This window comes from Melanotaenia boesemani, chromosome 12 (genome assembly GCF_017639745.1).
Source record: "Melanotaenia boesemani isolate fMelBoe1 chromosome 12, fMelBoe1.pri, whole genome shotgun sequence".
Lineage (NCBI taxonomy): Eukaryota > Metazoa > Chordata > Actinopteri > Atheriniformes > Melanotaeniidae > Melanotaenia > Melanotaenia boesemani.
The window spans coordinates 7,956,548-7,981,845 of record NC_055693.1 but is presented as its reverse complement, the minus strand read 5'-3'; the positions used below and the strand labels follow the sequence as shown (position 1 = coordinate 7,981,845).

At 37.3% G+C, this 25,298-nt stretch overlaps 1 protein-coding gene across 2 annotated transcripts in view; it reads left to right on the top strand.

Annotated features, from left to right (window-relative positions):
* Positions 1–1,460: 1,460 nt before the first annotated feature.
* The window catches only part of rnf17 (ring finger protein 17), a 31,862-nt gene continuing 8,024 nt past the window's right edge, over positions 1,461–25,298 (top strand). The window contains exons 1-30 of one of the 2 annotated variants that reach the window (XM_042001147.1): positions 1,461–1,605; positions 3,482–3,594; positions 3,885–3,982; positions 6,003–6,075; positions 6,805–6,894; positions 7,055–7,158; positions 7,291–7,459; positions 8,059–8,135; positions 9,030–9,104; positions 9,825–10,096; positions 10,178–10,264; positions 11,314–11,472; positions 12,378–12,549; positions 13,451–13,604; positions 14,366–14,553; positions 14,659–14,788; positions 15,019–15,181; positions 16,575–16,690; positions 16,845–16,962; positions 17,034–17,151; positions 17,446–17,688; positions 18,965–19,112; positions 19,832–19,944; positions 20,132–20,222; positions 20,358–20,479; positions 20,607–20,790; positions 21,514–21,625; positions 23,813–23,976; positions 24,159–24,278; positions 25,079–25,159. In XM_042001147.1, the coding sequence (XP_041857081.1) occupies positions 1,530–1,605; positions 3,482–3,594; positions 3,885–3,982; positions 6,003–6,075; positions 6,805–6,894; positions 7,055–7,158; positions 7,291–7,459; positions 8,059–8,135; positions 9,030–9,104; positions 9,825–10,096; positions 10,178–10,264; positions 11,314–11,472; positions 12,378–12,549; positions 13,451–13,604; positions 14,366–14,553; positions 14,659–14,788; positions 15,019–15,181; positions 16,575–16,690; positions 16,845–16,962; positions 17,034–17,151; positions 17,446–17,688; positions 18,965–19,112; positions 19,832–19,944; positions 20,132–20,222; positions 20,358–20,479; positions 20,607–20,790; positions 21,514–21,625; positions 23,813–23,976; positions 24,159–24,278; positions 25,079–25,159 (3,930 nt within the window). In that variant the 5' untranslated portion in view covers positions 1,461–1,529. Of the gene's footprint in view, positions 1,606–3,481; positions 3,595–3,884; positions 3,983–6,002; positions 6,076–6,804; positions 6,895–7,054; positions 7,159–7,290; positions 7,460–8,058; positions 8,136–9,029; positions 9,105–9,824; positions 10,097–10,174; positions 10,265–11,313; positions 11,473–12,377; positions 12,550–13,450; positions 13,605–14,365; positions 14,554–14,658; positions 14,789–15,018; positions 15,182–16,574; positions 16,691–16,844; positions 16,963–17,033; positions 17,152–17,445; positions 17,689–18,964; positions 19,113–19,831; positions 19,945–20,131; positions 20,223–20,357; positions 20,480–20,606; positions 20,791–21,513; positions 21,626–23,812; positions 23,977–24,158; positions 24,279–25,078; positions 25,160–25,298 lie in introns of both variants that reach the window. The other variant, XM_042001146.1, reaches the window with a different exon arrangement.

The window sequence follows — 25,298 nt, the reverse complement described above, 5'->3', positions numbered from 1 at the left end:
AAGTTGTGCTTTCAGGCTAAATCCTGCCAACTTTGACTGGAAAGTCCCCATTGATGTGCTGCAATTTCATTCTGCCCCTCAGGGATCTGAATGAGCGCTCTCTGAAGGTTAAAGTTTTGGCTGCATTGCATACGAGATGATTTACCTTTACCATCTGATGTCTGTGCCTCTCTGCTTTCCACTGCCTGTCATTCCAGGTTACTGCTGCTTCACTGCATGGATTGCCATTGTCCTCAGGCAGCAGTGCTGTTGGCAGCTGCTCTCAGATGGAAGGGAGGACTGACATAGGTCTACTATGAAACTTTGCCATAGGTCCAAAAGGAAACAAAAGAATGTATCAGAATAATATATAAAAGCAAGGTACATTGTCAAGGAAAGAAAAAAAAAACAGACTAAAGAATAAATAGAAATAGAACTCAAAATAAAAATACTGCTAATTCTCTCAACAGCATTGTCAATATTTAAATACATAAAAGACAACAATAGTAAATAAGCTTTGCTTGCATAAATATATCCCAAGCTGCATATCATCATCTGTTTGTCCTGAACCCCAAAGACAAAGAAACATCATATATATATATATATATATATATATATATATATCCTAACTGCATGTTTGCCTTAGTTTTTGGTGCCCCCAAGTGTCCATAGAAAAGAGTATTAGGATTAATGATATATAGAAAATGAGGATTTTCTATCATTAATTCAGTTTTTAATTTAAGTAATTAAAGAAATGCATGGATTTAAGTTTATTTATATATATATATATATATATATATATATATATATATATATATATATATAGACAGACAGACAGACAGACAGATAGATAGATAGATAGATAGATAGATAGATAGATAGATAGATATCAAAGTATGTGTATTTTTTGTAGCTCATGTCTCATCACATGGCTAACATACATCTATCCATGCGCACGTTTGAATTTAGACTTGCCACTTAATCAGTAGGATGAAGCAAAAGAAATGGGGAGAAAACTCCCCATGTAAAAGTCCCCCAGATTTAATCCAAGCTGTGTCTTGGTACTGCATTGTGGTACTACACCACAATAACTTTGTAAGATTCTAACAAGGTAAAATAGGGAAGAAAAAAATATATTATTTCACTCTAATAAATACACTCACACAACCTGTTTTAATTTTAGTTTTTTAATTTCTTGGCAGTTTTTGTTGGAAAATTGGCTAAAATGTTAACTCTCAGAAGGAGCGTTTGGGGTACACGTATTCCTGGTTTTTTTAAGGTTCGACAGTCCACGCTGTTGCGTGATTTTGAAAAGATGTTTATTGTTAATTAAAATAGCTTTATAGTAAACCCAACAAGAAATAAGGTTTGTAAACGCCTATAGTCACGAAGAAATGTGACTTTTAGGGGACAGCTTGGAAATGAAAACGATTTACATGTTGTTTGGCACGAGCTACATTTGTGTAGCAATGGGCACTGAATGCATCTTTGTTGTTCACGTGACAAAGCCCTCCGCATACACTTTACTTGGGGGGGAAAAGGCATTAACTATGTTAATGATGGATAGAGGCCACAGTCCAAGTGCTACTGTTTGCACATTATGTGGGGAGGCCTTCCAGCTTCCGGGTAGGGAACTTTAAATCCGTTTATCTGAGATAAACCTGTTGTCATATCGTGTTTAAGACAAACTAAGTTAGTCGTGATTTGGTAGCTAACGGTGCTACAGTTAGCTCATTACTAACAGGTGTGCTAGCTTAAAAAAATATACAGTAAATCTAACATTTGTATACCGAATAATTCATACAGCTGTCTAATTATTTAGGGTTTTTGTGTTTCTGTGATGTTTTTAATAAAGTTAAACTTTCTTTTTGTAATTGAACTTTGAATCGCGCCAAAGCTGAAACGAGGCGCTATCCAATTAATTGAAATCAAATAGGACGGATGGCACATCTGAATATTTTTCTTATTTGACTAAATTAAAAATATTTCCCAAAGTTTTAATTACGTCTACAATAATTTCGAAGTTATAACTTTTTTAATTACGTCTACAATAATTTCGAAGTTATAACTTTTTAAAAAAACTTTTGGCATGTGTTCAAAATGAGCTACGCCATCCTTTTCTCACCTTAACCTTCACTTTGTCTTAAGGGTCGGCACAGACCCGTTTTTAGGTTTTAAATGAGTAAAAGAACCACAAACATCTTCTTTACGACGAGGCTTTCTGATTTTGTCATTAACCAACATTTAATCAAAGTAAAGCAAAAAAAAAAAGTAAATAAAAAAATCTCTTGTATAACCTTTCTTTTGTTAGGGTCGGTTTTCTCCCAGTTGTAAGAATAAGATTATAAAGATTATAAATACCTGCACACAAACAAAACAAAGCCGGGCATGTCCAGGGTTCAATATAGATTTGGTGACTTGCGGAGTGCACATCTCCAATTTGCAGTATGCAAAAATGAGAACATTTTCACTAAGCCAAGTTCTAGATAATATTTTTGTTGAAAATAAACAAAAGGTATGCAGATGAGTGACTCTGAGGAGGCACATCTGATGAGTCTGTTGAATTACTGTTAGTGAAGTTGCTACCCCTGAAAGATTCAAAACCAAAGATGGTAAAATCTGTTGGCGGTCAGTCCCTCATGATGTATGGCAGTTCAGCTGCTGCAAATGTCATCTAAATGACCCCTGGACCGTTACCAGAGTTAGTGACATCAAGACATGTTTTGAGCTATTTATGCCAAGTTCAGTAAAAAAAGAGGCATCCTTTCCTTGAGAAACTTAAGAAAAAAAGTGCCAAAAACATTTCTTGGCCATTTTCTTGAAGCAAATGTATAGGAGTCAAAACTGACATATAACATTATAGACTTCCCTATTGTTAATATTAAAATGTCCCGGAGGCCCACACGAAAAACATTAAAATCAATATTTCCATGAATAATGAAGCCTAACAAAATAACCAAGAAATAAAAAGGAAATTGGATGATAGATAATTGTTTTTGTGTATTTTACAGCTGATTTAAGACACAGGTCAAAACCGACCCATTAACATAAGAGATGGTAACAGAAAACTAACACAAACAGAAGGTTAAGAGAGACTGAAATTAATTTTTGCCAAAAACATATTTAAAAGCCAGAGCAGATTTGTAATATCATGTTCCCAACTGAATGAAAACAATTGGAATGACTCACCATTTTAAGGATGCATCATCGTCATTTTGGGCACATGGAGTCTACCTGTTGGCATGCTTGGCTTCCAGTGACACTCACTAGTGTTTTAATGATGCGACAGAGACATTAGAAGCAACCAAATGTATTGTAAAGTGTTAAGGGACATATTATAGATCCAGCCAAATGCATCAAAGATGATAGGGCAGTTTTTCACAGTACAGAAAGCCCAGAACGTGATGAAAGCAACCTACGAGCTTTTGAAGGTCAAGAAGTGGAATTATCCTTTTCAGCCATTTTCTCTAATGTTGTCTTATTCCTACTTGTCATTTTTCAGAGGATGACATCCCTGGCAACCTTCCTCGCATACTTTTATGTGGCCACATCTTCTGCACGTTTTGCCTGCTGTCTGTTCAGTGTGATGATGTTATTAGATGTCCTAATTGTGAGGTACAATTACCAGTGATCTTATTATCAAAAAGAAGCTCAAAGGTTAAACATAACAAATTTAACAGATTCTCACTCAGGGGTTGACTTTATTCTTGGTCGGTCCCCGTTTCTCAGCAGTGGGTAACACGTTATATTCTGAACTGCTGTGGTTATTGTTATTGTGTTTAATCAGTTTTTAATCTGGATGATTCTTCTCTGCTATACTAAGCGTTACTGACCTCCTTCCTTTGCCACATAAGTCAGTAAATGTAACTGTTGAATTAGTAGCATGACAATAAAAATCCTTACAGGTTGAGTCCGCTCTTCCGGAGGGGGGAGTATATGGACTGCAGGAAGACAGCAGAATCGTGGGTCTTATCTACACTGCTAAAATTAACAAGATGAAAAGGTAAAATGAAGATTTGAATGTGAACTTGGGGCCATTTGGAGCACAGACAAATTATTTTTGCCAAGCACATCAGTTACATTTTGAGGAAAAAGTATTTTTGTGTGAAGAATAACTTAATCTGAGTAAACAAAAGTGAATTCTTTGCACATTAATTGATTTAGCATGTTTGCTCCTGTCTGCATAGATGTACTACTATAAAACATTCCTTCAGTTTTTGATTTGTCTTCTGCCTCATTGTTCTCTTCTCTGCACACTGCTACACACCTATGTGCATGCTCTGTGAACCGTCTGTATACTCTGTTCTGCCAACATGCTCGCTTAAGTTGGTGCACGCTATAGATGTGCCACATTTCCAACCAGTCACAGGTTCAGACAGTATTATCCTGATTAACTGCATCATAACACTGGAAAAGATGGTTTCTAAGTCAAGAAGAGTTGTTTGTTTCAAACTTCTAATTGTTTTGTTAGACGTATATTTCCATATATCTATAGTAAATCTATTTTTTGCATAAGAATCGCTGCCATAGTATTTTCAGCATGTTAACTGACATAGGGAAATTGATGTTGATGTCTTTGTTTGATTTGGCTAGGGGAGCAGCAGCAGGACACACACTGAATAAGAGAGATGCCCAACTGCTAGCATAGCAAAATCAAAGATGATCAAGTTTTACCTATGTCAGTCAGCATGTTGAAAATAATATGACGGTGCTTCTTATCCAATAAGTAAAACATATTATTTATTTATTAATCTGGAAATGAACATCGTCTCCTGACTTATGCTGGGTTTACATCAGAAGACTTTGAAAACTACCAACTCACACCTGCTCACATCTAAAGACCGATATTTAGAGTTTTAAGTCTTATCCAAGTCTCAGACTGAGATTTGACAAAGACTGTGAATCACTATTTACAAGACTACAGCTAGATTCTTTTAGCATTTTTTGTGCTATGTTGGACAGTTGATATCGAACAGGGCTGATCTGCCCACAGCAAGCAAACAAGGGGAGAATTTCCCTCCAGGATCAAAAAGGAATTACACATTGTGTAATCTATCTATTGTTGATTGTTGATGTGCAGCACTTTGGAGACTTTTCTTTGTTTGTAAAATGTGCTTTATAAATAAAGTGGATTGGATTGCATCTCTGCTAGGTGTTTCACCGACTCATCAGAATCTGGAGGGGATGAATAAGTTTTTTGTTCTTCTCACATTTGTTAGATAATTATACTGTAACACATAAATGATCCACAGCAGACTTTTACTTCTTAATAACCGTCCGCTCCTCTTTCTGGACGGCCCGCATACAACGTTTCATCACCGGCTTTTTTTTTTTTTTTTTGTTTTATATGTGTCCGTTTTTGCAGATGTTCTGACAGTCAGGATTCCTGTTTCTGCTTATTGGGTATTGATTGTGTTACGTCACTGCGACTTGCGATAATATCAAACACATTTGATATTACCGCAGACCCAAGACTAGGGAAAGATTGACGTTAAACAGTAAGACTCCTCCAAGATTTCCTAAAGAATTCCGTTGTTAGTCTAAGACTGAAAATCGTTTCGTGTGAGTCCAGCATTAGAAAATTAGAAACCAGCTGTTCCAGTGTTGTCATGATGCAGTGAAGCAGCTGATCAAGATGGCTTTGTCTGAGCCTGCACAGGTGTGTGACCACATGCAGAGGAGAAAACAGTGAAAGAGCAGATGAAGAAAATGGGGAAAGTTCATACAAATCCACACAGACAGAAGCAAACATGCATAACCACTTAGTGTGCACAGAACTTTTTTTTTTCCTTAGATTTAAGTTATTTGCACAAAAATATTTTTTGCTGAAATTGTAATTGATGTGCTTGTAAAAATGATTTTCTCTGTGCTCCAAATTGCCCTCTGCTTGCTCAGGAATGAGGCATAATGATAATGCCATATTCTACCTCCATGTGTAACAAATGTGATAGATTTGATTTAAAAAAAATAAGTCTTTGCTTTAATTATTGCTTTTGTTTTTCCATCTTCTGATGGTATGTCAGATCTAGATATCAGAAAAGGAAAAGACTGTTCATAACTGGAGACATCAACACCAACATAAAGAATACGGAGCAGGTATTGTTTGAATGAGCACAAAGATTGCTGCTGGTAAACTACTAATGTTGTCATGTCAGCTATCACTTTTTTTTTAACATGTACAGTATATCTAAATTAAATTGATTGTTAAGACATTTAAGGAGTAGTGCACCCTAAAACGTGTTTTTTTTCTTTTGTTTTGTTTTTAGCTGTAAACAACATCGTGTTACTTAATTGTGATAAAAACCACCCATACTCTTGATAAAATTTGTACATATATTATCTCTTTAAAAAAAAACTGGATTTTGTGGGTCAAAAATGGCTCATAATGCCCCCCCCCCCCCCCCCCAAAAGGGTAAAATCAGGTTTTTGTTTTTTCTTGTGATCTACAGCCATACTTTAGCCGTACTTGGTGCTTCTCTACATCACAGCAAAAAAGCTCCCTCCCTCCCGATGCAAATAGGCAAATAGAAAGCCGCACCAACCAACGCATAGTTCACTGTAGCTCTATTTACCTGTATACCATTAATTAAGATTTAATAAAATATGTCATGAAGTTACAGGATTTTCTTTTTTTGTTTAGAAACTAGATCTTGAGAAATCTTGGATGTGTTATTGTAAATTCATCTTTTGAGCAGCCCACCCTGAGATATTTTGATTCCAGATCATTTATTACAGAGCCCTTGAAGGAGAAAGAGCATGCACCAATTTCTGATTTCCACAAAAAATGCAGCATGAGTTTAAATCACACATTTCTATTGTCTTTAGCCAGCAGATATTAAGAAGATTGAGAAAGCAGTGGATGAGGCGTTGGTCCAAGCTGCAGAAAATCTTGCCAAGCTGGAACACATCAATGAGGTGAAAGCTGCTGTAGAACCAAAAGAAAAAAAATTGCATGCATGCATTTCAGTGTATGTCTACAAACACTATTTCTTAAGAAAATTATCCACATCATAAAGAATTTGTTAATCATATCTGCAAACAACTGTTCTCTAAATGTCTCTAAATATCTATCCAGACTCTGATGGCTGGTGTGGTAGAAGAGGTGAAAAGAGAGCAAACGCATCTAAAAATGGAGATCAAGCAGGCAACAGATGAGGCTTTACATGCTGTTCAAAAGTGGTATGAACATTAACTGATTTATGAATTTACACAGACCTTTTTTCCATCTTCTAATTATTTTAAAGACTACAAAAGGAGATGCAAGTATTAAAGCAGTTTTTGTTGTAATACGTGTAATGTCTACATCAACAGGGCAGATGTGCAGTTGCATGGTTTGACAAAACCGGAGGCGCAAATCTCCTCCAGGCAAGCAGTTGTGACCCATGTCCAGGAGAGAATTAAAGCCCTGGTGATTGCCATGCAGATAGCCAGAGAAGTACGCCGTGTCCCCTTCCTGGAGCAGTACTGCATCCTCGATAAGGTTTGAGATGTTGAAGCTTATAGACATCCCATGGTGCAGTTGTTTCCAAACTGGTGGGCTCAGGGTTATGATTGCAGGGGTGGGGAGCTAGCCTAAATAAAACTTATCATTTTTGCACTACTAGTAAAACATGGACACATTTCTAAAAGTGCCATTGGGCAAATGATGATGAGTAAACAAGAGACATTTCAACAATCCCAAAAAACACACAAGAAAATCTGACAATGCCCTGGGTGTGCATGACCAGGTAATTGTCAACGGTGGGTAATGAAGAGGGACCACAGGGTGTTGTATGTCTCAAAATATCAGCATCTGGCAGTACGAAGCCAAACAAGTTACAACTCCACTTAAGTGTTTCTCATCCTGAACACAGAGCAGATCATTCATTATTTTAGAAATAAACCAACAAAAAGGGGGCCCTGCAGAAAAAGTTTGGTCACCACTGCCATAGAGGGCCATAAGAAAACTATCATGTATATAATAAAAATCTTGCAAGAGTTTTGTTTGTTTTTTTTTTCATGGTTTTCTGATTTTAATTAATAAGTCAAGATAAATATTCTTTACAGTGCTGAGTTGAGCTGCTTATGTTTGGTTGATAGGTACTAGAGACGCTACAGGCTCCTGTGGATGAAACTTCCTTTGATATGAAATGTGTTACTAAAGGCCCTGAAATGAGGTTTGTCATTTTAATTCAATTCAGTTTTATAGATGAATATACTGTATATGTGAAGTTTATAACTGATTCAGTTTTATTGGAGCCGAGGTAGAATAGCAATTCTTGAATCTGAAGGTCACTTGTTTTTATCCCGATTCTAAGCTGCTTTGTATAAAAGCAGCTGCTAAAGATAGATCCTCTTGTTGAGCTGTGATGTTAGCTGAAATACTGTAGTTTTCTCCACTGTTAAAACTCCAGGATAATCCAGTGCACTGGTAAGGTTAATACATCAGAGTGGATTCAACATGAGATTCGGCTCAGGTGGAGATGTCTTGTGATTGGTCCTGAAAAACTGAACATGCTTCCTCATTGAAAACGATCACGTTACCCCTATTTCAGTGCCCCCCTATTAGCTCCCTGTACATTTTAGAATTAACTTAAAAATGTTATTTGTTTTTAAGTTTTTATGATCTCTTCTTACCCCACTCTACCTTAGCTATTACATCCTTAGCGCACCTGTGAGGTCCCTGACATCAGTTGATTTGCTTTTGGGTGTACCTCGAACAAAGCGGAAGCACAGAGGAGACCGTGCATTCATTTTTAATGGCACCAAGCTGTGGAATGACTTGCCACTTGTTAGACTGGCCTCCACGCTATTAGCTGCCAGCCTTGTGTAATGTTCTTTTTTATTTTGGTTTGTTGTTTACTTTTGTTTTAAAATTAACATTGCATCAGAATTTTATTTAAAAAAAAATATCAAGAATTCGTTCCATGCAAGTTCCGTTTTTGTTATTAAACTGCATCTGTTTGTGATTGGCACATAAAGCTACATTTCACACATTTGCCTGTCTTGGTGTTGAAGGGCTTTTCTCATACTAAGCATTTTAAATTTGGACATGGATGTTTGTGCTGTAGCTGTGTTTTCCAGTCAGAGAGTCTGAGCCAGAGTTTGGTTTTGTCTCTGAAGATGGAGGTCAGAAGCCCAAAGCAGTAAGTTCTTATCTTTACCTTTTTGTTATCCATTCTGACGTTTTAAGACATTTGTGTTAACCTCTCGACTTTTAAACCTAAACAAATCATCTTTACTTTTCTACTATATATACTTGAAAAGTTTTGTATCATGACACTTATTCATGGTCATATCACAGTGTTTTATTACAAGCAGCTTCATCGAATTGGTTTGTTTTATCATAAACCATGCCACAGTGGTTATAGGTCTTTAGAAATATTTTTGGTAACTATTTATTAGAACATTTCAAAGTTTTTGCATTTAAGTAAAATGTTTATCATTGCATTATTTGAATTTTTTGCAGTGAAGAATGCTTTTGCTTTGAAATAGTAAATAGTAAAGTAATTTTGAATTTTGTTGTTTTTTTCTAGAACATGAATAATCTATTGTATTTACAGTGTTGCATTAATTGAAAAATACCACTTCCTTTTGCTACAAATTTAATTAAGGATGAATAAATGACTATATTATAACATCCCATTAGAGATTAATCTTGATTTTATTTTATTGATCAGTCAAACACAGTTATGATTCTGCTTGTACTACCTATAAGATCTGCCAAGTTGATTCTGATCATTTTTGAGAAAATATTTATATTTAAGATTACATTCTTCACTTTTTATAGAGATGGCTCTTCACTTGTATGTTATTTGACTTAATTCCCTTTTCTTTTTTATTTCACTCAAAAATCCAATAAAAAGCAACCAGCCAAACAACTCCAACACTAAATCTCTGAAGAAAAAAGAGAAGAAAAGAAATGACAGCTTGATTCCAGACAGAAACAGCGCGCTCTCCACCCCTGATAAACAGAAGCAGGAGAACCCAGAGGGTAACGAACCATCATCCCAAGGCTCCACTCCGAGCCCAAGACCTCACAAAAAAAGGAACTCTTCCGGCCACAGCCCATCCTCAGACCTTAAAAGCCCAGATGTAATTATTGAGGAGCTTTTTGAAGAGACGAGACCAGAAAGTGGTATGTGACATTGCTATGCATTCCTTTGCCTTCATTCATTAATTTATTAGTTTTAAATGGTTTACATCTTTTATTTAGCAGCTCCTCCTACTGGCCCGGAGTTGGCCAGTAACAAATGGAAAGTCCACAGGAGAAGAGAAAATCACTTAACTGGCAATAAGAGAAAAGGTAGGTAGGGAGAGACATTTCTGTAAATGTATTTTATAAATTAAATATTTTAGATATGCCATTTGCAAAGGTTTTACTTTCAAGTTTGTGTTGTATAAAGTGTTTACAAGTAGCCAGTAGCTATATTTACATTGAATGTTTTATCCATCTGAAATCCAGCTGATCAAAGATTCCAGCTGACATGTTTACATGGATGCTAAATAGAGTAATCTGATCTGTTGCATTTACATGATGGACAGATTTAATACGACTAACATTTTTAACATGGGCAATGCCAACTAGTTTGAAAGAATTAAATTAAATTTTAATTTGAACCTTTTGAACATTAAAATGCTCAATAATCCCTTACTCTTTTAGTTTCTAATAAACAAGTTGTATCCACCACAGTCCCGTTCTGTTTCGCTGCAACATTTGTTCACTTCTTCCCTGCAAATTATTACTTCATGTAACCCCCATGTGGTTCAAGCGTGCTCAGACACAACATACACCACAGAAACGATTGGAAAGAGCGTGGACATGGTTATTTTCCCTCTGATTCGATCATGAAAAGGTTTAAACCACCTCTGTTGATCGGATTGAAAATTCTTTCTGATTGAGGTCGATCAGGTCAGATTGGATGTTTGTGAGTTACAAAGAAAGCAAAAAGGTTAACTTCCTGTAGCTTTTCAGTACAAGAAAATATTACGATGTTGGACTATAAAAGAGTCCATATGTGGAAAGATAGCCAATTACATAACCTGCTGTTATTAAACTCCAGTGACGTACCCAATTGTTGTAACTGTGTGGAAAACATAGTGTGGTCATTTATTTTAAAGTAGAAAATAGCACAAAGTATTGTAAATAAGTAACGTTTATTTCTATAGCGCTTTTCACAGATATCACAAAGTGCTTAACAATAAAATAAAAATAAAAACATCAAGCAGTCGAGCCAAACACAGGGACCATCCTGAAGATTCAGCTTATCTGTAAATCGTCCAGCAGTCCTTCCAATCCTTTTTCTCTCAGCCTGTTCTTAGAACTTTTCCCATCATTTTTATTCTCTCTTGTAGTCACACAGTGGGTGGTGGTAACCCACGTTGTGAATCCAAGTCACTTCTACGTTCGCTATGTGGCTGAAATTAGGGAGAGTGAGATTCTGTCTAAGAAGATTAGTGACCTCTGCTGTAAAGATGGCTGTCTCTTCAAACTGGAAGACACAGTTGAGAGTGGTAAGTGTGTCTTTAATGTATGAAAATGATGAAAATGTCATTCTTTAAACTTTGAGTTTATATTATAAGTACATAACACTAGTAGTGTGCATCTTCACTGCCCTAACGATTTTATTATTAAGCTCAGCCAATATGAAAATCTGTGTTGCTCTCAAAAACAGTTCTTGTTTCCACCACATGCTACACATTTCCCTGTTATCATTAAGGTAGTGTGCTGTTACCGTAGGACTCGGTTGCAGCAGAGGTCCTAGAATCACATGTGATTGCTACACGGCTAACTTCCCTCATTGAATCCATCACCAGGGCTTTTTTTTCTGTACAACTGTCTGTTATCGTTTGCAGAGAAGGAATCTTGTACTGCTGTTCCAGGGTCTTTACCAGCTGGTCTGACTCTGGGCTCTGCTATGGTTGGGGTGGGAAGGAAGTTCATATTGTTGTTAGCTGAAGCTTAGCATACTATCGGCTAATATTGTTCATCTTGTTAGTCGTGTTACTGTCATATTTAATGTGTGTGTGACAAGCTTTACAGATTGCCTGGGTATGTCATTCAAATTATTGCTATAATATCAGCTTTTAAGTTTTGTATGATTTTTATCTCACACTGCTGCTTCTTCCCTCCACCATATTGCATGTACTGTGAAAGCAAACAGTCTTGCCAATTCATTTCCCAATATGCATTATAGAACTTATGGGTAAGGTAACTTTTTTCTTCACTTGAAAAAATAATAATAATCTCCATGGTAACAGGCCACTTACCATGTCCCTCTTTTCTGTCACTGGTCTTAATGTTTTCGCTTCCTTGCCAACTAAAAGGAAGGAATGTATTTCTCAGTACTTGTCCTTTAAGAGTTGAGTGAAGTAAACTTGACATTTATATTTGATTCTGTCTGTTTGATCCACTGTAGGCTCCCTGATTTTTGCCAAGTGTAAGGAGGGAGTATGGAGTCGCAGCAGAGTGGTCAAAGTCTTCCAGAACGGCTCTGTGGAGGCTGTGAAAGGTTGCATAGTCACTCAGCTGGCCAGTGTGCAAGTTTTTTTCCCAGACTATGGGTTCACCAAAAGCATCTTCATACAGAGGTATACACATACAAAAGGAAAGCATCTAAAACATTTACATATTTAGCTAAATTATACATCATTGCAATGATGCTATTGGTTTGGTTTATATTCCTAAATGCAAAGTAGACATGCACCAATACCACATTTTTACAAACTGAGTACAAGTACTTACATCTGAGTACTTGTCGGTACAGAGTACAAGTACTAATAAATCCCATTACACTTCACTGGCAAGAAGTGTGGATCAGATGCAACGACTGAGTGGTTTACTGTGTGTTATGTCATCTCAGTCGTCCTGCAGCATCCTCTAAATCAGGAGTGCCCAAGTTCGGTCCTCTAGATTTACCATCCTGCAACTTTTAGCTGCAACCCTTCTCCAACACACTTGAATCAGATGTCATCTGCATGTCATTCAGCTCTGCAGAGGCCTGGTAACGAGCCAGTCATTTGTTAGGATTTATCTGGCTTAACTTGTGAAAGAGTGGTTCAGGGATCATGAGACATCTTTTTCACACATGGATTGGCCACCACAGAGGCCAAACCTTACCCCATTGAAAATCTTTGAAATGTGCTGAAGAAGATTTTGCACAGTGGTTGCACTCTCCCATCATCACAACAAGATATTGGAGAAAAATTAATGCAGCTCTGGATGGAAATAAATCTTGTGACATTGCACAAGCCTGTCAGAATAACGCTTCAGTGAATGCTGCAATCAAACCTAAAGGCAGCCCATTGAACTATTAGTGTGTGACTTTTTGAATGGACAGTGCATCTTAAGTATCTTTAAAATAGGTTACTTCAACAATGTATTTAAATACGTTAAACGTTAGACTTAATTTTATCTAGAAAGCTGCACCTGAAGTTTGTCCAGTACACAGGACATGCATATGTAACTTATTTTAAATGTTTTGATATGAAGCACCTTTTCCAGTAAGGAGAGGACGACCGAGTCTTCACTTAAGGCTGTGAACAGCCACCTGAGAAAGGTGGGGGAGTTTGTGAAGGTGGACCTGGATCAATTTGCCCCTCAAGCCATCAGATGTTCACTGAAGGACCTGGTCCCATTTGACCTGGTAAGACCACAAAAGTTTTAATAATGTTTAAAAATCTGATAATGACAACGATATTTAAAAAACTAATCTTTTAAAATGTTTAATTAATCAAATCCTAGTTTAAAAAAGTAGATGATCTTAACTAGTTTGTTCTGTTTACTTGATCTCGTGTCAGGTATTGTGAAGACACTTATGTAAACAAGTACACTAACTAGTTTTTTTAAGTTGAGTATTTTTTGCCCCAAGGCGAGCAGTCTGACAACACTGAGACTGGATGAGGACTGTATCTCTGCAAAAGCTAGCAGAGCTTTAAAATAATGCATTTATTTTACATTTTTAATGCCTTTTTTAACATTTATTAATACATTTTTCTTGTATAGTTTGGATTGTGTTGTTATTTTTGTGGTGTCCGGACTTTCATTGAAAAAAATAAATAGATTTTTCCCCCTCCATAATATCGAAAGTAGTATAGAGTATTGCGCACCATCCTTAGTATCGTTATCAAGTTTGAAATTTTAGTATCGTGACAACGTTCATGCCATGTATGACGTAAACAAAAATATTGAAAAAAAAAACACTTTGTAAAAATTATAGTTCGAATATTTGTTTAAAGGTTGTTGCACTACTTGAATTTAAAACTCTTCGCTGATACCCAGGAACATCCTTGACCAAATTTTCAATACCAAGGAAGAAAAATCTCACATTTTTAGATTTAAAGTGTTACTTTATGAAGTAAAATAAAATGCTGTACTAATAGTTTATTTTTGTGTGTATGTGTGCAGACAAAGGGCTGGAGTAGAGAGGCACAGGTTCAACTCTGCAGTATAGTTGGCTCCTCAGCAGTGGAGATGTGGCCTTTGGGTCAGGACAGAGATTCCTTATTGGTGGATCTGAGGAAGACTCCCATGGAACAATCCACTGATGTGCCTATCTCTGTCAGAGAGTATCTTGTTTTCATTGAGGTGGCCAGGTAGTCATAAACCGTATGCGTATTGGTATTATTATTATTGATTTAAAAAATGTCAGAGCTTTACCTTGCCTTACCTTGGCTATATTTTATCAACATTGCTTATAGGTTTTATTCTCCAGTGACCCTGGACAGGAAACCTCTGATGTACTACCCTCCTGTTTATCCGCAGATAAACAAAGAGCTCAATGCTGTGGTCTGCCACATCAACAACCCTGCTGACTTCTACATTCAGCTGGTACTAGACACCACTCAGATAACAGGGAATGAAAATTAAACCCTGAAGCAATCAAACTCTGTGCGTCATTATGACAATATAGAAGTTTAGGGAAATTTCAGGGAGATTCTGAGAAGAGGATTTGATAGTACAAAGCACATCCTTCTCTTTTGTGTAAACCCTCTTTTTTTTGTTTTGACTTTTTTCATCTTTACATTTTACATGAATCTCACTCCTCACTTCCTCCCCAGGTTGATAACATGGAGTCCTTGCTGCTCTCAGCCAAACTTCAGGATTGTTACAATGCGACACACATGTATGGAGAAGAGGAGCTCAGGGTCTACTGCCCTGTGATTGGACAGGCCTGTGCTGCCCGCTTTGAAGACAAGCTGTGGTACAGAGCTCAAGTCATTGGTGAGGATGTGTATGATCAATCTAAATAATAATTACAGTGTTAATATAGTACATTTTACCAGCACCATTACTAATTAGCTTGGGTTCAAGTCCCTGGGCTGGCATCTGATATAAGCCACTGTGGGCTCCTGAGCAAGACCCTCAACCCCCAACTGCTCCCTGGGTAATGGAATCTGGCAGCCCACTGCCCTTAGCAACTAGGATGGGTTAAATGCACAGAAATAATTTCCCAGCTTGGGAATAATACAATATAGTAATAAATAAATAAAAAGGCAAAGTAGCACTAGTTGCTTTTGGTCATTTTTTGTGGGAGTGTGCCAATGTGTGATACTGTGCTATCAATAGTACAGTCTTTGTGCATTTATGATTGAGTTATTTCTTCAGAAATTGTAAGATTTGGCATTTGCCATCCCTGAAAAATTACATATAATCTATCAGAATCCAAAGATTGCCTTGCCTCCCATTGCTGAGCCGTCTTGGTGTCAGGTCGACTCATCTGGGATTTGTTTTTTGTTTTTTTTTGCTTAGAAAGATTCCTAACTGAGTTAAATGACCAGGTATTATCTTAATTGGCAGCCACAGCAGGAGCTTGTCTCATTCTCTAAAAGTCCTTTGGAAGGAAGCCTCAGTGTTTTCTTTGTTGTTTCATTTGGCATAAGTAACAATTGATCTTCCTTTTTAATGGTGAAATTAGATAATTCTGTCCCAGAATTCCTTTTGTCCACAACATTTAAAGATAAGCTTGATTATTTTTATCCAGTTGTTCCTCCTGGGATTTGTATTTAAAAAGAAAATAAATATATATATATATAAATATATATATGTGTGTGTGTTTGTGAGACAAATGGAGGCAGAGAATTAACAGCTTGTGACAACAATACCTTTCTCTTTTTGCGACTTTTTCTTTCCATTTTTGAATTTCCAACCATATTAATGCATCTTGTTTTACCATTTATATTGTTTTCATATGATGTGCACATATAATCTCCTGTGAAATGATGTGATTGCCTCAGATAAAATATCTAAACTGCTTTTTGTTATTGCCGACCCACATCACACCTGAATTCATGGGTGGTTGGAGTTTCACTGTGATGCTGTTGTCCTTTCCCTAAGTCCATTAAATCTTTATATTATTCAACTTGGTCAAAAGGTGTTCAGAAAGAAAAAGTTGAGGGGTATCTTTTTTTTTTTTTTTATGATTTGGCCGTAGCCTTGGAAATGGTGTAACATTTCTGCACTGGTTGGATGTGGTGTAAGGATGTAGACCTTCTTTTTACTGAATTAACTTGGGGTAAAACAAAAAACATGAAGCCTTGTGTCATATTGGAGTAATATCTCAGCAGCTTGAGCACACAGATGTAACCTGACAACGTGTGTGTGTGTGTGTGCATAGGTCATCCAGGGCAAAGGAAGGTGGAAGTGCAGTATGTTGATTATGGCAATAAGAAAATATTGTCAGTCAGTGACTTGAGGAAGATCAAAGATGAGTTCTTGGCCCTTCCTGCTAAGGTAAAAACACGTTTTGTGCTCAAACTGCATTTTATTATAAAAATGTAGATTTATTCTCCAGTATCAGATGCTAAGATGGCACATTTCGTTAACTTGTATTTTACGTTTATGCTTTCATGACGGGTTAAATCAACAGGAACTATTTCTTTTCCAGGCAATTCCCTGCAGTTTGGCAGATGTGATTCCTGTGGATGGAAAAACCTGGAGTGAAGCTTGCACCAACAGATTCATCAGCCTAGCTCACCAACAGTGTGTCACTATTGTAGCTACAGGTACTGGGCGCTCACATTTTTCGCCAAATGTGGTGTGTGTATTTTCTCACAGTTTTAATTTTCTCATCCAGAAACAGTCTCAAAGAATAAGTCTTTGCCTATCAAAGTGTTTGAGAGTGGCTTGAACGGGCCAGAGGCCAACATAGCAGAGTTGCTGGTTAAAGAGGAGCTAGCCTGTTTCAAAGAGGGGTAAGACTTTCCTGGAGTGTCTTATAAAGCTTGCTTTTCAAGGAACAATAAATCATTGTTCATTGATTGTTTACTACATTGATCTGTTTGGCTAATGTCAGATTAGATATAAGGAATTGCCTTCAAAGTGTGGGAAAATACTTAACCCATCCTTTTATCTCAGTTCATCTTTTCATGCTGCTGTATTGTACAATTTTTTAAAATCATTTTACTCACCTCCCCCAAATTTTTTTAATGTTTCACTCATTTTTTTTTCTCTCTGACCCCATTATTCCCTCCTATTTCCTCTTTCAGGCTGGAGTTAAAAAACAAACACTCTGTTGATGATTCTGCCATATGGGACCCTCCACTTGAACTTACCTCACTGGCAGAGGAAGTTGATACCCCAGAGCAGATTATCTCTGGAGAGGAGGACCCACTTCAGCCTCAGATGAAGCTTCCTGTCCAGCTCAAAGACCTGAGAGTCAGGGTCAGCTTTATCAATTCGCCCAGCAGCTTCTACATCCAGTTCACCCAGAACAACTCTCAACTCAAAAGGTCAGCAATTAAAAAGTACATCTTCATCATGAGGGCAGTGTGCAGTATAGACAATCTATGCACAAAGGATCACCGATCTTAACGTGTCGCATACCAAAATGACGGAACTTGGTTAAAAGCCTCTACCGAGTAATGCTATCCAAACAAAATGCAATTAAAACCCCAAGCAATATAACAAACACATAACAATTGTGTTCCAAGTAAATTTACTTAGAGAAGCATAGTTTGATTCTGTTACTTCTGCAGTAATCTTTCATCTTAGTTTTCTTTTAGTTTATTAAACAAGGACCATGTACAGCAGTATCAGAGAAAATACCTCAGATTGTAGCTGTCTGAGTTAATATCCATTCAGACATTTGTCTGACGTTAAAAATAAACAACTGAGGTTCTGAACAGCTTTTTCCTCCAGGGATCCCTTGTCACAGTTGTTAGAACTGTTACAAGAATCCGGATCCAAAAGCAGAAAACACTGATGACTGAGGAAGGAATAATAGTTTTGTTTAAATGATGATGACTTTAGTCAGCTTGAACTTGGTCCAGGAAGTTCTCACTAAGAAGAGGAAGAAGATTAATGTGGATCCAGAAAGAAATAATTGGCAAAGTTAATTAGTAACAGTCTATGGCTTACTGTAATCCGGATGAAGTCCGATAGCGGAGGGGAATGGTCAGAGAATGGTCTCTGGCTGTGGAAGGTAAAGTTATGGGCAGTAGGTAGGTAGGCAGGGCGAGCAGTCGGGTAGTTAGGAGGCTGGTGGCACGGCTGGCAAATGGAGGAAGTTCTGATCCAGGGATAACTGGACCATAATCCAAGGAATCCTGAGGCAGCGCAAAGGAGCTTAGGGAGTAGAAGAGAAAATGGTAAGAAACTACAATGAAACACAAAACAAACGTCGGTGAAGGCCTGATTGCCACGCTGTAAAGAGACAATCTGGATAAGACTGGAGCTCCTGCAGATCCTGAGAAAGCAGAGTAAGTCATCACTCCAGACTCTGCCCTGAGCCTGCTCAGCCCCACCTAGAATCTCAGGAGAAACAGCAAAAAACACAGATCAAACCATGACATCCCTGTTAAGCAATTTGTGTATAGTCTCATTTATATAATGTCTTTGAATGTTTGAGCTGTACAAGCACACACTCATTATCTTTTGTATGTGTGTGATAACCAGTGGCTGCTAATTACATCACTGGCAAGGGTTATTTAAGTATTGATAATCCCAGCTATCAGTCGATTACCTATGTCACAGCCATTTGAAGTTGGGATTTGCTGTGTTTTTCAGGATATGTGAACTCGTGAAGCAGGAGTGTACACAAGCTGAGGCCCAGGATGTGGTGTGGAAGGCAGACATGTACTGTGCTGCGCATATTAATGGCGTCTGGGAGAGAGGACAGATCTGCTCTGACGTCACATCAGACAACATTGCAGAAGTATAAAAACACAGCATGAAGCAATAGTTTCTTTTTTCAATCAATAAACATTTATTGTCATTGTAATAGATCAACATCAGTCGCTTCAACTGAAACTGTTTAGATCATCTAAAGTGATTCACTTGAAGATAAAACTTTATTTTGTGCATGACAAAAGGTTTACCGGCATGATTTGAGATACATACACTACTCACAAAAAGTTAGGGGCATTCAGCTTTCAGGTGAAATGTACACAAAATGTACGAAATGAATCTACACTGATAATATATCATAAATACATGACATCGAAATAGAATTGTGCAACAACAGTCGTGAATTTACCACAACATTAATATCAATATCACAATAATGTTTTAGGCGTCGTCTTGCACTGATGATGTCAAAATGTGAACAGTACGGTAAAGAGAACTGTTTCGATACAAGCTCTCACTGAACCAGGTCATTAAGTGGTCGACTCATGGTTCAGGCACTTTTTGTGTGTGTGTGTGTGGTTTATCACCTTGTTAGAGAACAGCATTTTGTGCAATAAGTACTTCAATTTTGAAAAGTTGTACATGTGCATTCAAGAGTTTAGAGAAGGTTTACTTAAGTTCACCTTCCAAGCTTATAGTGGACTTTAGGTTCATTCAGACATAGAAAAAGCTAAATATGTAGCTAAAAATGTTAACTGATGCATAATACTCACTCTAAATGATGGTCTCTCTGCTGGCTCATACCAGGTGAGGCGCTGTGACCATGGCAACAAGGTGATGGTTCATGTCAGCAGCTTGAGGTTGCTGCCATCCTCCTTAATGGGCTCCTTTGCACTTGAATGCACGATCAGTGACATCAGGTTACACACTCGCACTGTACTCCATCACACACCATTATACAGTATGTGCCCTGTTTATCCTTACATAAGAGTAATATTGCAGTAAGAATGTTGGACATGAAGTTTGGTTTTATTTGATTAAAATAAATGGTTTGAGTGTATACCCCATTTGATCCAAATTCTTATGACAAGAATTTCTTCCTTTCAGGCCAGCTGGAGGCCGATCCACTTGGACTGATACGGCCTGTGATGTGTTCTGCTACTACCTGACTGGAGCTTCTGCTTTAATGACCATCAAGGTCTTCCCTCTTGTTAAATCTCTTTCTTCTTTTCTGTCTAAGTGGCACTTTGTTTATATACATCAGAAGTGGTCTTTCCATTTTGTCTGTTTTCATGCATCTCTCCTGTCTTTCTTTCTTTCTTTCTTTATCCAGGAGTTAACAGATGAGCGTCCAGTCCCTGTTACTCTGTTCTGCTCCAACAAAATGGGGCGGTTTATCAGCATTGCCGACTTTCTGGTCAATGAAGGCCTTGCCCTCAGGGAACGAAAAACAAGGTCTGTGTTCATATCTGCCGCAAGCATGGGAAATGACATATATATATTTTTAAATGCAACTAAATATTTTTGATCACCACTTCTCTGCAGCTGTTTATCGTTACTTTGTCTTTTTTTTGTCTTGCAGACCCACTGTTGTTCAGGAACCCAAAGAAACTGATGCACAGACTCCAGCCAGTGAGAGTCCAACTAGTGAGGAGAAAAAAACTTTCACGCACCCAGATATTTCTTCTGGCTCTCCCTCATCTTCCATCATTTCTGTTCCCTTCCGTCCAAAACCAACTGCCCGCACCATTATGTCTCCTGAAAAGGTGATTAGTCACACATAACAGTCTCCAAACCCAGTCAAAAAAGCTATGTGGGCATATTTGATAAGTTTGAATACACAGTCCATCTATGGATTTCTTTTATTTATTTATTTATTTATTTTTAGAGGGTTATTCTGAGATGGAAAAACCCTTAATCTCCAAAAGAAAAGTAGTATAGACAAGGCAAGGCAAATGTATTTATATAGCACATTTCATGTACAAGACAATTCAAAGTGCTTTTCATAAAACATTAAAACATTAAAAGCATTACAGCGTGGTGCAGGAAGCAATAACAAGTGCATTAAAAACAGACTTTAAAAGAAGTTAAATAAAAACAGAAAGAAAGAGGAAAAAAAAGCCCTGAATAAAATAGATAAAAAGCACAAAATAAAGTACCAGTGTGAGGAATTAACAGTTGTTCTGATAAAAGAAAGCAAACAGAAAAGTTTTTAAATGCTGGGAGTTTCAGCAGACGTGCAGGTTTTTGGGAGTTTGTTCCACATGTGAGGAGCATAAAAGCTGAACGCTGCCTCTCCATGTTTAGTTCTGACTCTGGGAACAGAAAGTAGACCTGACCCCGATGACCTGAGGGATCTGGTTGGTTCATAACGAACCATGCATTCCTTTGAATGAGAATAGCAAAGAAAATCTTAACTTCCCATGCTGAAATTGGCTTAGTCTAAAATGTATTGACTGATCTAGTTTTCTCTCTGTGTGTTTGTACAGGTGGCGACTTCGTTGTACCTCCCACCAGAACTACCATGTCTCGGTCACGTCCAGATGACTGTTTCTGCTGTTGGAGACGATGGTCTCATTTATGTCAGAACACAGAATGCAGGTACACAGAGGTCATCAGTCATTGTAACTAACTTTTGTTATGAAATACAGCATACTAGATGTTTTACTCTGGAAGTAAAAATTTAGATTAGAAAATGACAGGCTTTCCATACTCCATACAGTCGATATACTCTAGTGTAGGCAGCAGGTGTTCAGAAAGAACTGAGCAAACTATTATTTCAGGTATTCTTAAGTGCCAGTACGCTATCTCGTCTCTAATCTGCTTTAGAACCAACATCCACTCATCATCTTCTCTTTAATCTGTGTCTGACAACCAGCATCACATTTGTCTTTGATGCCACTGTGGTTTGTACTTTGGGGCTCTTTTCTTTTAACTGCTTTTCCTGCCTCGGGTCCAATCCAGTCCAACTTTATTTATAAAGTACTTTAAAAACAAAGGACCAAAGTACTGAACAGAAGACTAAACGCACAAAGAATAAAAATAATCAAAACAATAAAACCAAATAAATAAGACAATTTAAATTTAAAAACAGAAGCAAAATGTTGAAATCCCCAGAGTGTAAAAAAGACACGGAAAACAAGTGAGTTTTAAGAAGAGACTTAAAATCAGGCGAGGAGGAGGCCTGTCTCATGCAGTGGCAGATCGTTCCAAAAGCAAAGGCCCGATCTCCTCAGAGCTTACGCTTTGTTCTCGCCGCCATCAAGAGCAGATGATCAACTGAAAGAGTGTGAAGGTGTGTAAAGGTGAAGGAGAGTTCAGCGAGGTAGGGTGGTGTAAGACAATGGAGAGATTTAGGTATTCAACATTTTCACATGGAAGGGCACCGATGTCCCAGAACACACCTATACCACCAAAAATATAAAGGTGGTTCTGACTGAACTGATTAAAAAGCGATAGTTAAGGAGCAGTGTTTCCCCTATCATTATTTTTGGGGGATATCTCACCTCCCCAATGGCACCCGCTCCCCCTTTAAAGGTTAAGTTAATTTTATTTTCTATATAGCATCACTTCACAGCACAAGTCATTAAAAGTTACCTTTCCAATAGAACAGGTTTATACTTTTTCCGTTTATTTTAAAAACTAAATCATCGTATGTTATGTTATTTATCTTACTTATACGTGTTTTCAGTTCTCTCTGTATCATGCACAGCGGATCCACCAGCAAACAGAGAAAACAGGAAAAAATGTGACATTGAAAAGCTGACAGAAATATCTGCTTTCTTTTTTAAACTTTCCTAGGGTGGCAAATTAGAGAAACACAAGATCTAAACAAGCACAATCTATTTGTCATATTAATTTCTACACATATTACAGCTTGAAATTCATGCAATATTCTTTGTAGATTGAATTTATGTTATTATGCTATCTGAGATCTGGACTTGAAGAATTTTTAAAGCGACTATTGAATGAAAGTTTTTATTCACTTTGTCAGGAGACTTCAGAAGTTGAACTTTTTTCTGTCTATGCTTTTTTGACATATTTTGGTCATTTTTAGAATTTTAGCCTGTAATGAGTTTTGAAAATACAATTTTAATTGCTCATGTGAGTGAACTTTTCAAATGACGATTAAGTTATTTTGTGTCCTTTTCGCGCTGTAAAGGGTAATCTACCAGTCACAGCATTTTAGTTCTTTGTAAATACATGATTTTGCTGTGCTGAGTTGAAGGTTGCCAAGACATGCATCCTTTTATTAAAACAATATTTTAGTTAGGCTACATGTGTGAAGGTGTTGAGTCAAAACAAAACAGTTTTAATATAGAAAACACTATTTCATTATCAAGTGGTTATGTATAAACTTACATATAAGCTGAATAAACTGGCTACGCAAATTTCAGAAACCCCAAAATCTGCACCACATAACAAAGCTCCTTGTGCAGCGAAGTTGTATCACATTTTAAACCCTCTTTTCATTAATGGAAATTAAAAACTGCCAAAGTATCCTTAGAAAAATAAATACAGTACCAGTCAGAAGTTTGGAAACACCTGCCGATTAGATTTGAATGATTGTGTGTGTCCAAACTTTTACTGTAAGGTAAATAAAGAAGGGTGAATAAGGGTCTGAAATGTTTAGACATTATCATTTTATTAATGCATGGTACCTAATACAGCAGCACCACTTCAGCATCTTTCACTATGAGAAGACTGCCGCGTTCTGGATGCTTTTGTTGGACTGTACTAGGTTGATGTGTATCTAAAGTTGACATTTAGTGCATATTTATCTGCCAGACTATCAACTACAGCAGCTTAGAAAGAAGATTCAGCAGAGCATAAAGACATTGCCCAGACAGAAGCCCTACACCTGGAGGTCTGTCCAAGGCTGTGCTGTCTTTGGACCGGACATGCTGTGGTACCGAGGACAGCTGCTGGAGCTGCTGGGAGGACACGTTAAGGTTAGGAAGATGCAAAAATAATTTTAAAATGTTGGGGTTCTTTTTTTGCTATGAGCCCTTTGATGTCAATTGAAGAGCCAGAAAAAGACTTTTAGAAACAAGTCAGAAGCTTTTTTGGACTAAAAAAAAACCAAGAGAATAACGAAAAATGTGCAAGCCCATTTAGGTATGTGTGTTTACAGGTACAGTATGTGGATTATGGCCTGGTGGAGAACATCCCAGTGGTCCATGTGTACCCCATCCTACTGTGTGGTGATGTTCCTCAGCTCTGTATGTCCTGTCAGCTGCTCAGCATCAACCCTGTAAGAGTTTTTTTGTGTTTTAATAATGGGTTCCTTCTATGTTTTTTTTTTTTTCTTTCTTTCTTTTTTTATTATTTTAAAAGCAACCTAACTCAAACTCTTACAGATATCCAGCACTGCCTTCTGTTTACCCAATCAAAAACAATATAGACTGTCTGGATTTAATTGAAACAAAAAGTCAGGGCATTCATTGTCACGTGCGTGATGAAAGTAAAATTGGGGCTTTATCTGTGGTCCCATTGGTGTTAGATACTGACCACGTAGCAGCATCCCATTTCATTGTGGTCAGAGATGTTTTGCATAATAAAGCAAATTACATCGTTGAAAACTAAAAACATTATTTCATTGGTGCAGGTAACTGATGTTTTTTAGGGTCCACCAGTATAGATTTAAGACAGTTAAGACTGATTTTTGCATTGATATGTCACCCAGCCATTCATCATATAGAAAAATTCCTTTTACAAACTTTTTTCTAAGATTTTTATCAAACACTTCGTCTTCCAAATTCAGATTAGGGCCAGTTTTAAATGAGAAGATGTGCGTATGTGTCAGTTGGTCCTACTAACTGTAAACTCCCAACTCTGAAGCATGTAGGTCAGAATATTGTTTTAATTGAGAATTAAAAATAAAATTATACAAAAACTTAAACCTTAATAAACATGTACAACTTCAACCATATGTGGTTTTACACTACAAAGCTTTCTGAGCTTTGGATCTGGTACTGATCCACATAGCTGCAGGAGTTTTATTAAAACTGCACCAGGTTATGTCATTTTTTCTTAACGTTCCCATTTCTTCAGGTTGGTGGTAAGTGGCAGCGGGATGCAGTGGCCTTGATGAGGGAGGCATTACTGAGCCGCTCTGTTGACCTGCAAGTTGTGGTAAAATATATTCAGTACCCTATTTTGTTACGCCTCAATGTCACACTAAATAAATACCTACCTAATCTTTTCACGCATTTTCTTAAACCTCTGTTATCAGGAATCTTCGCAATATTCTTCACAAGAATCTCAATAAGTA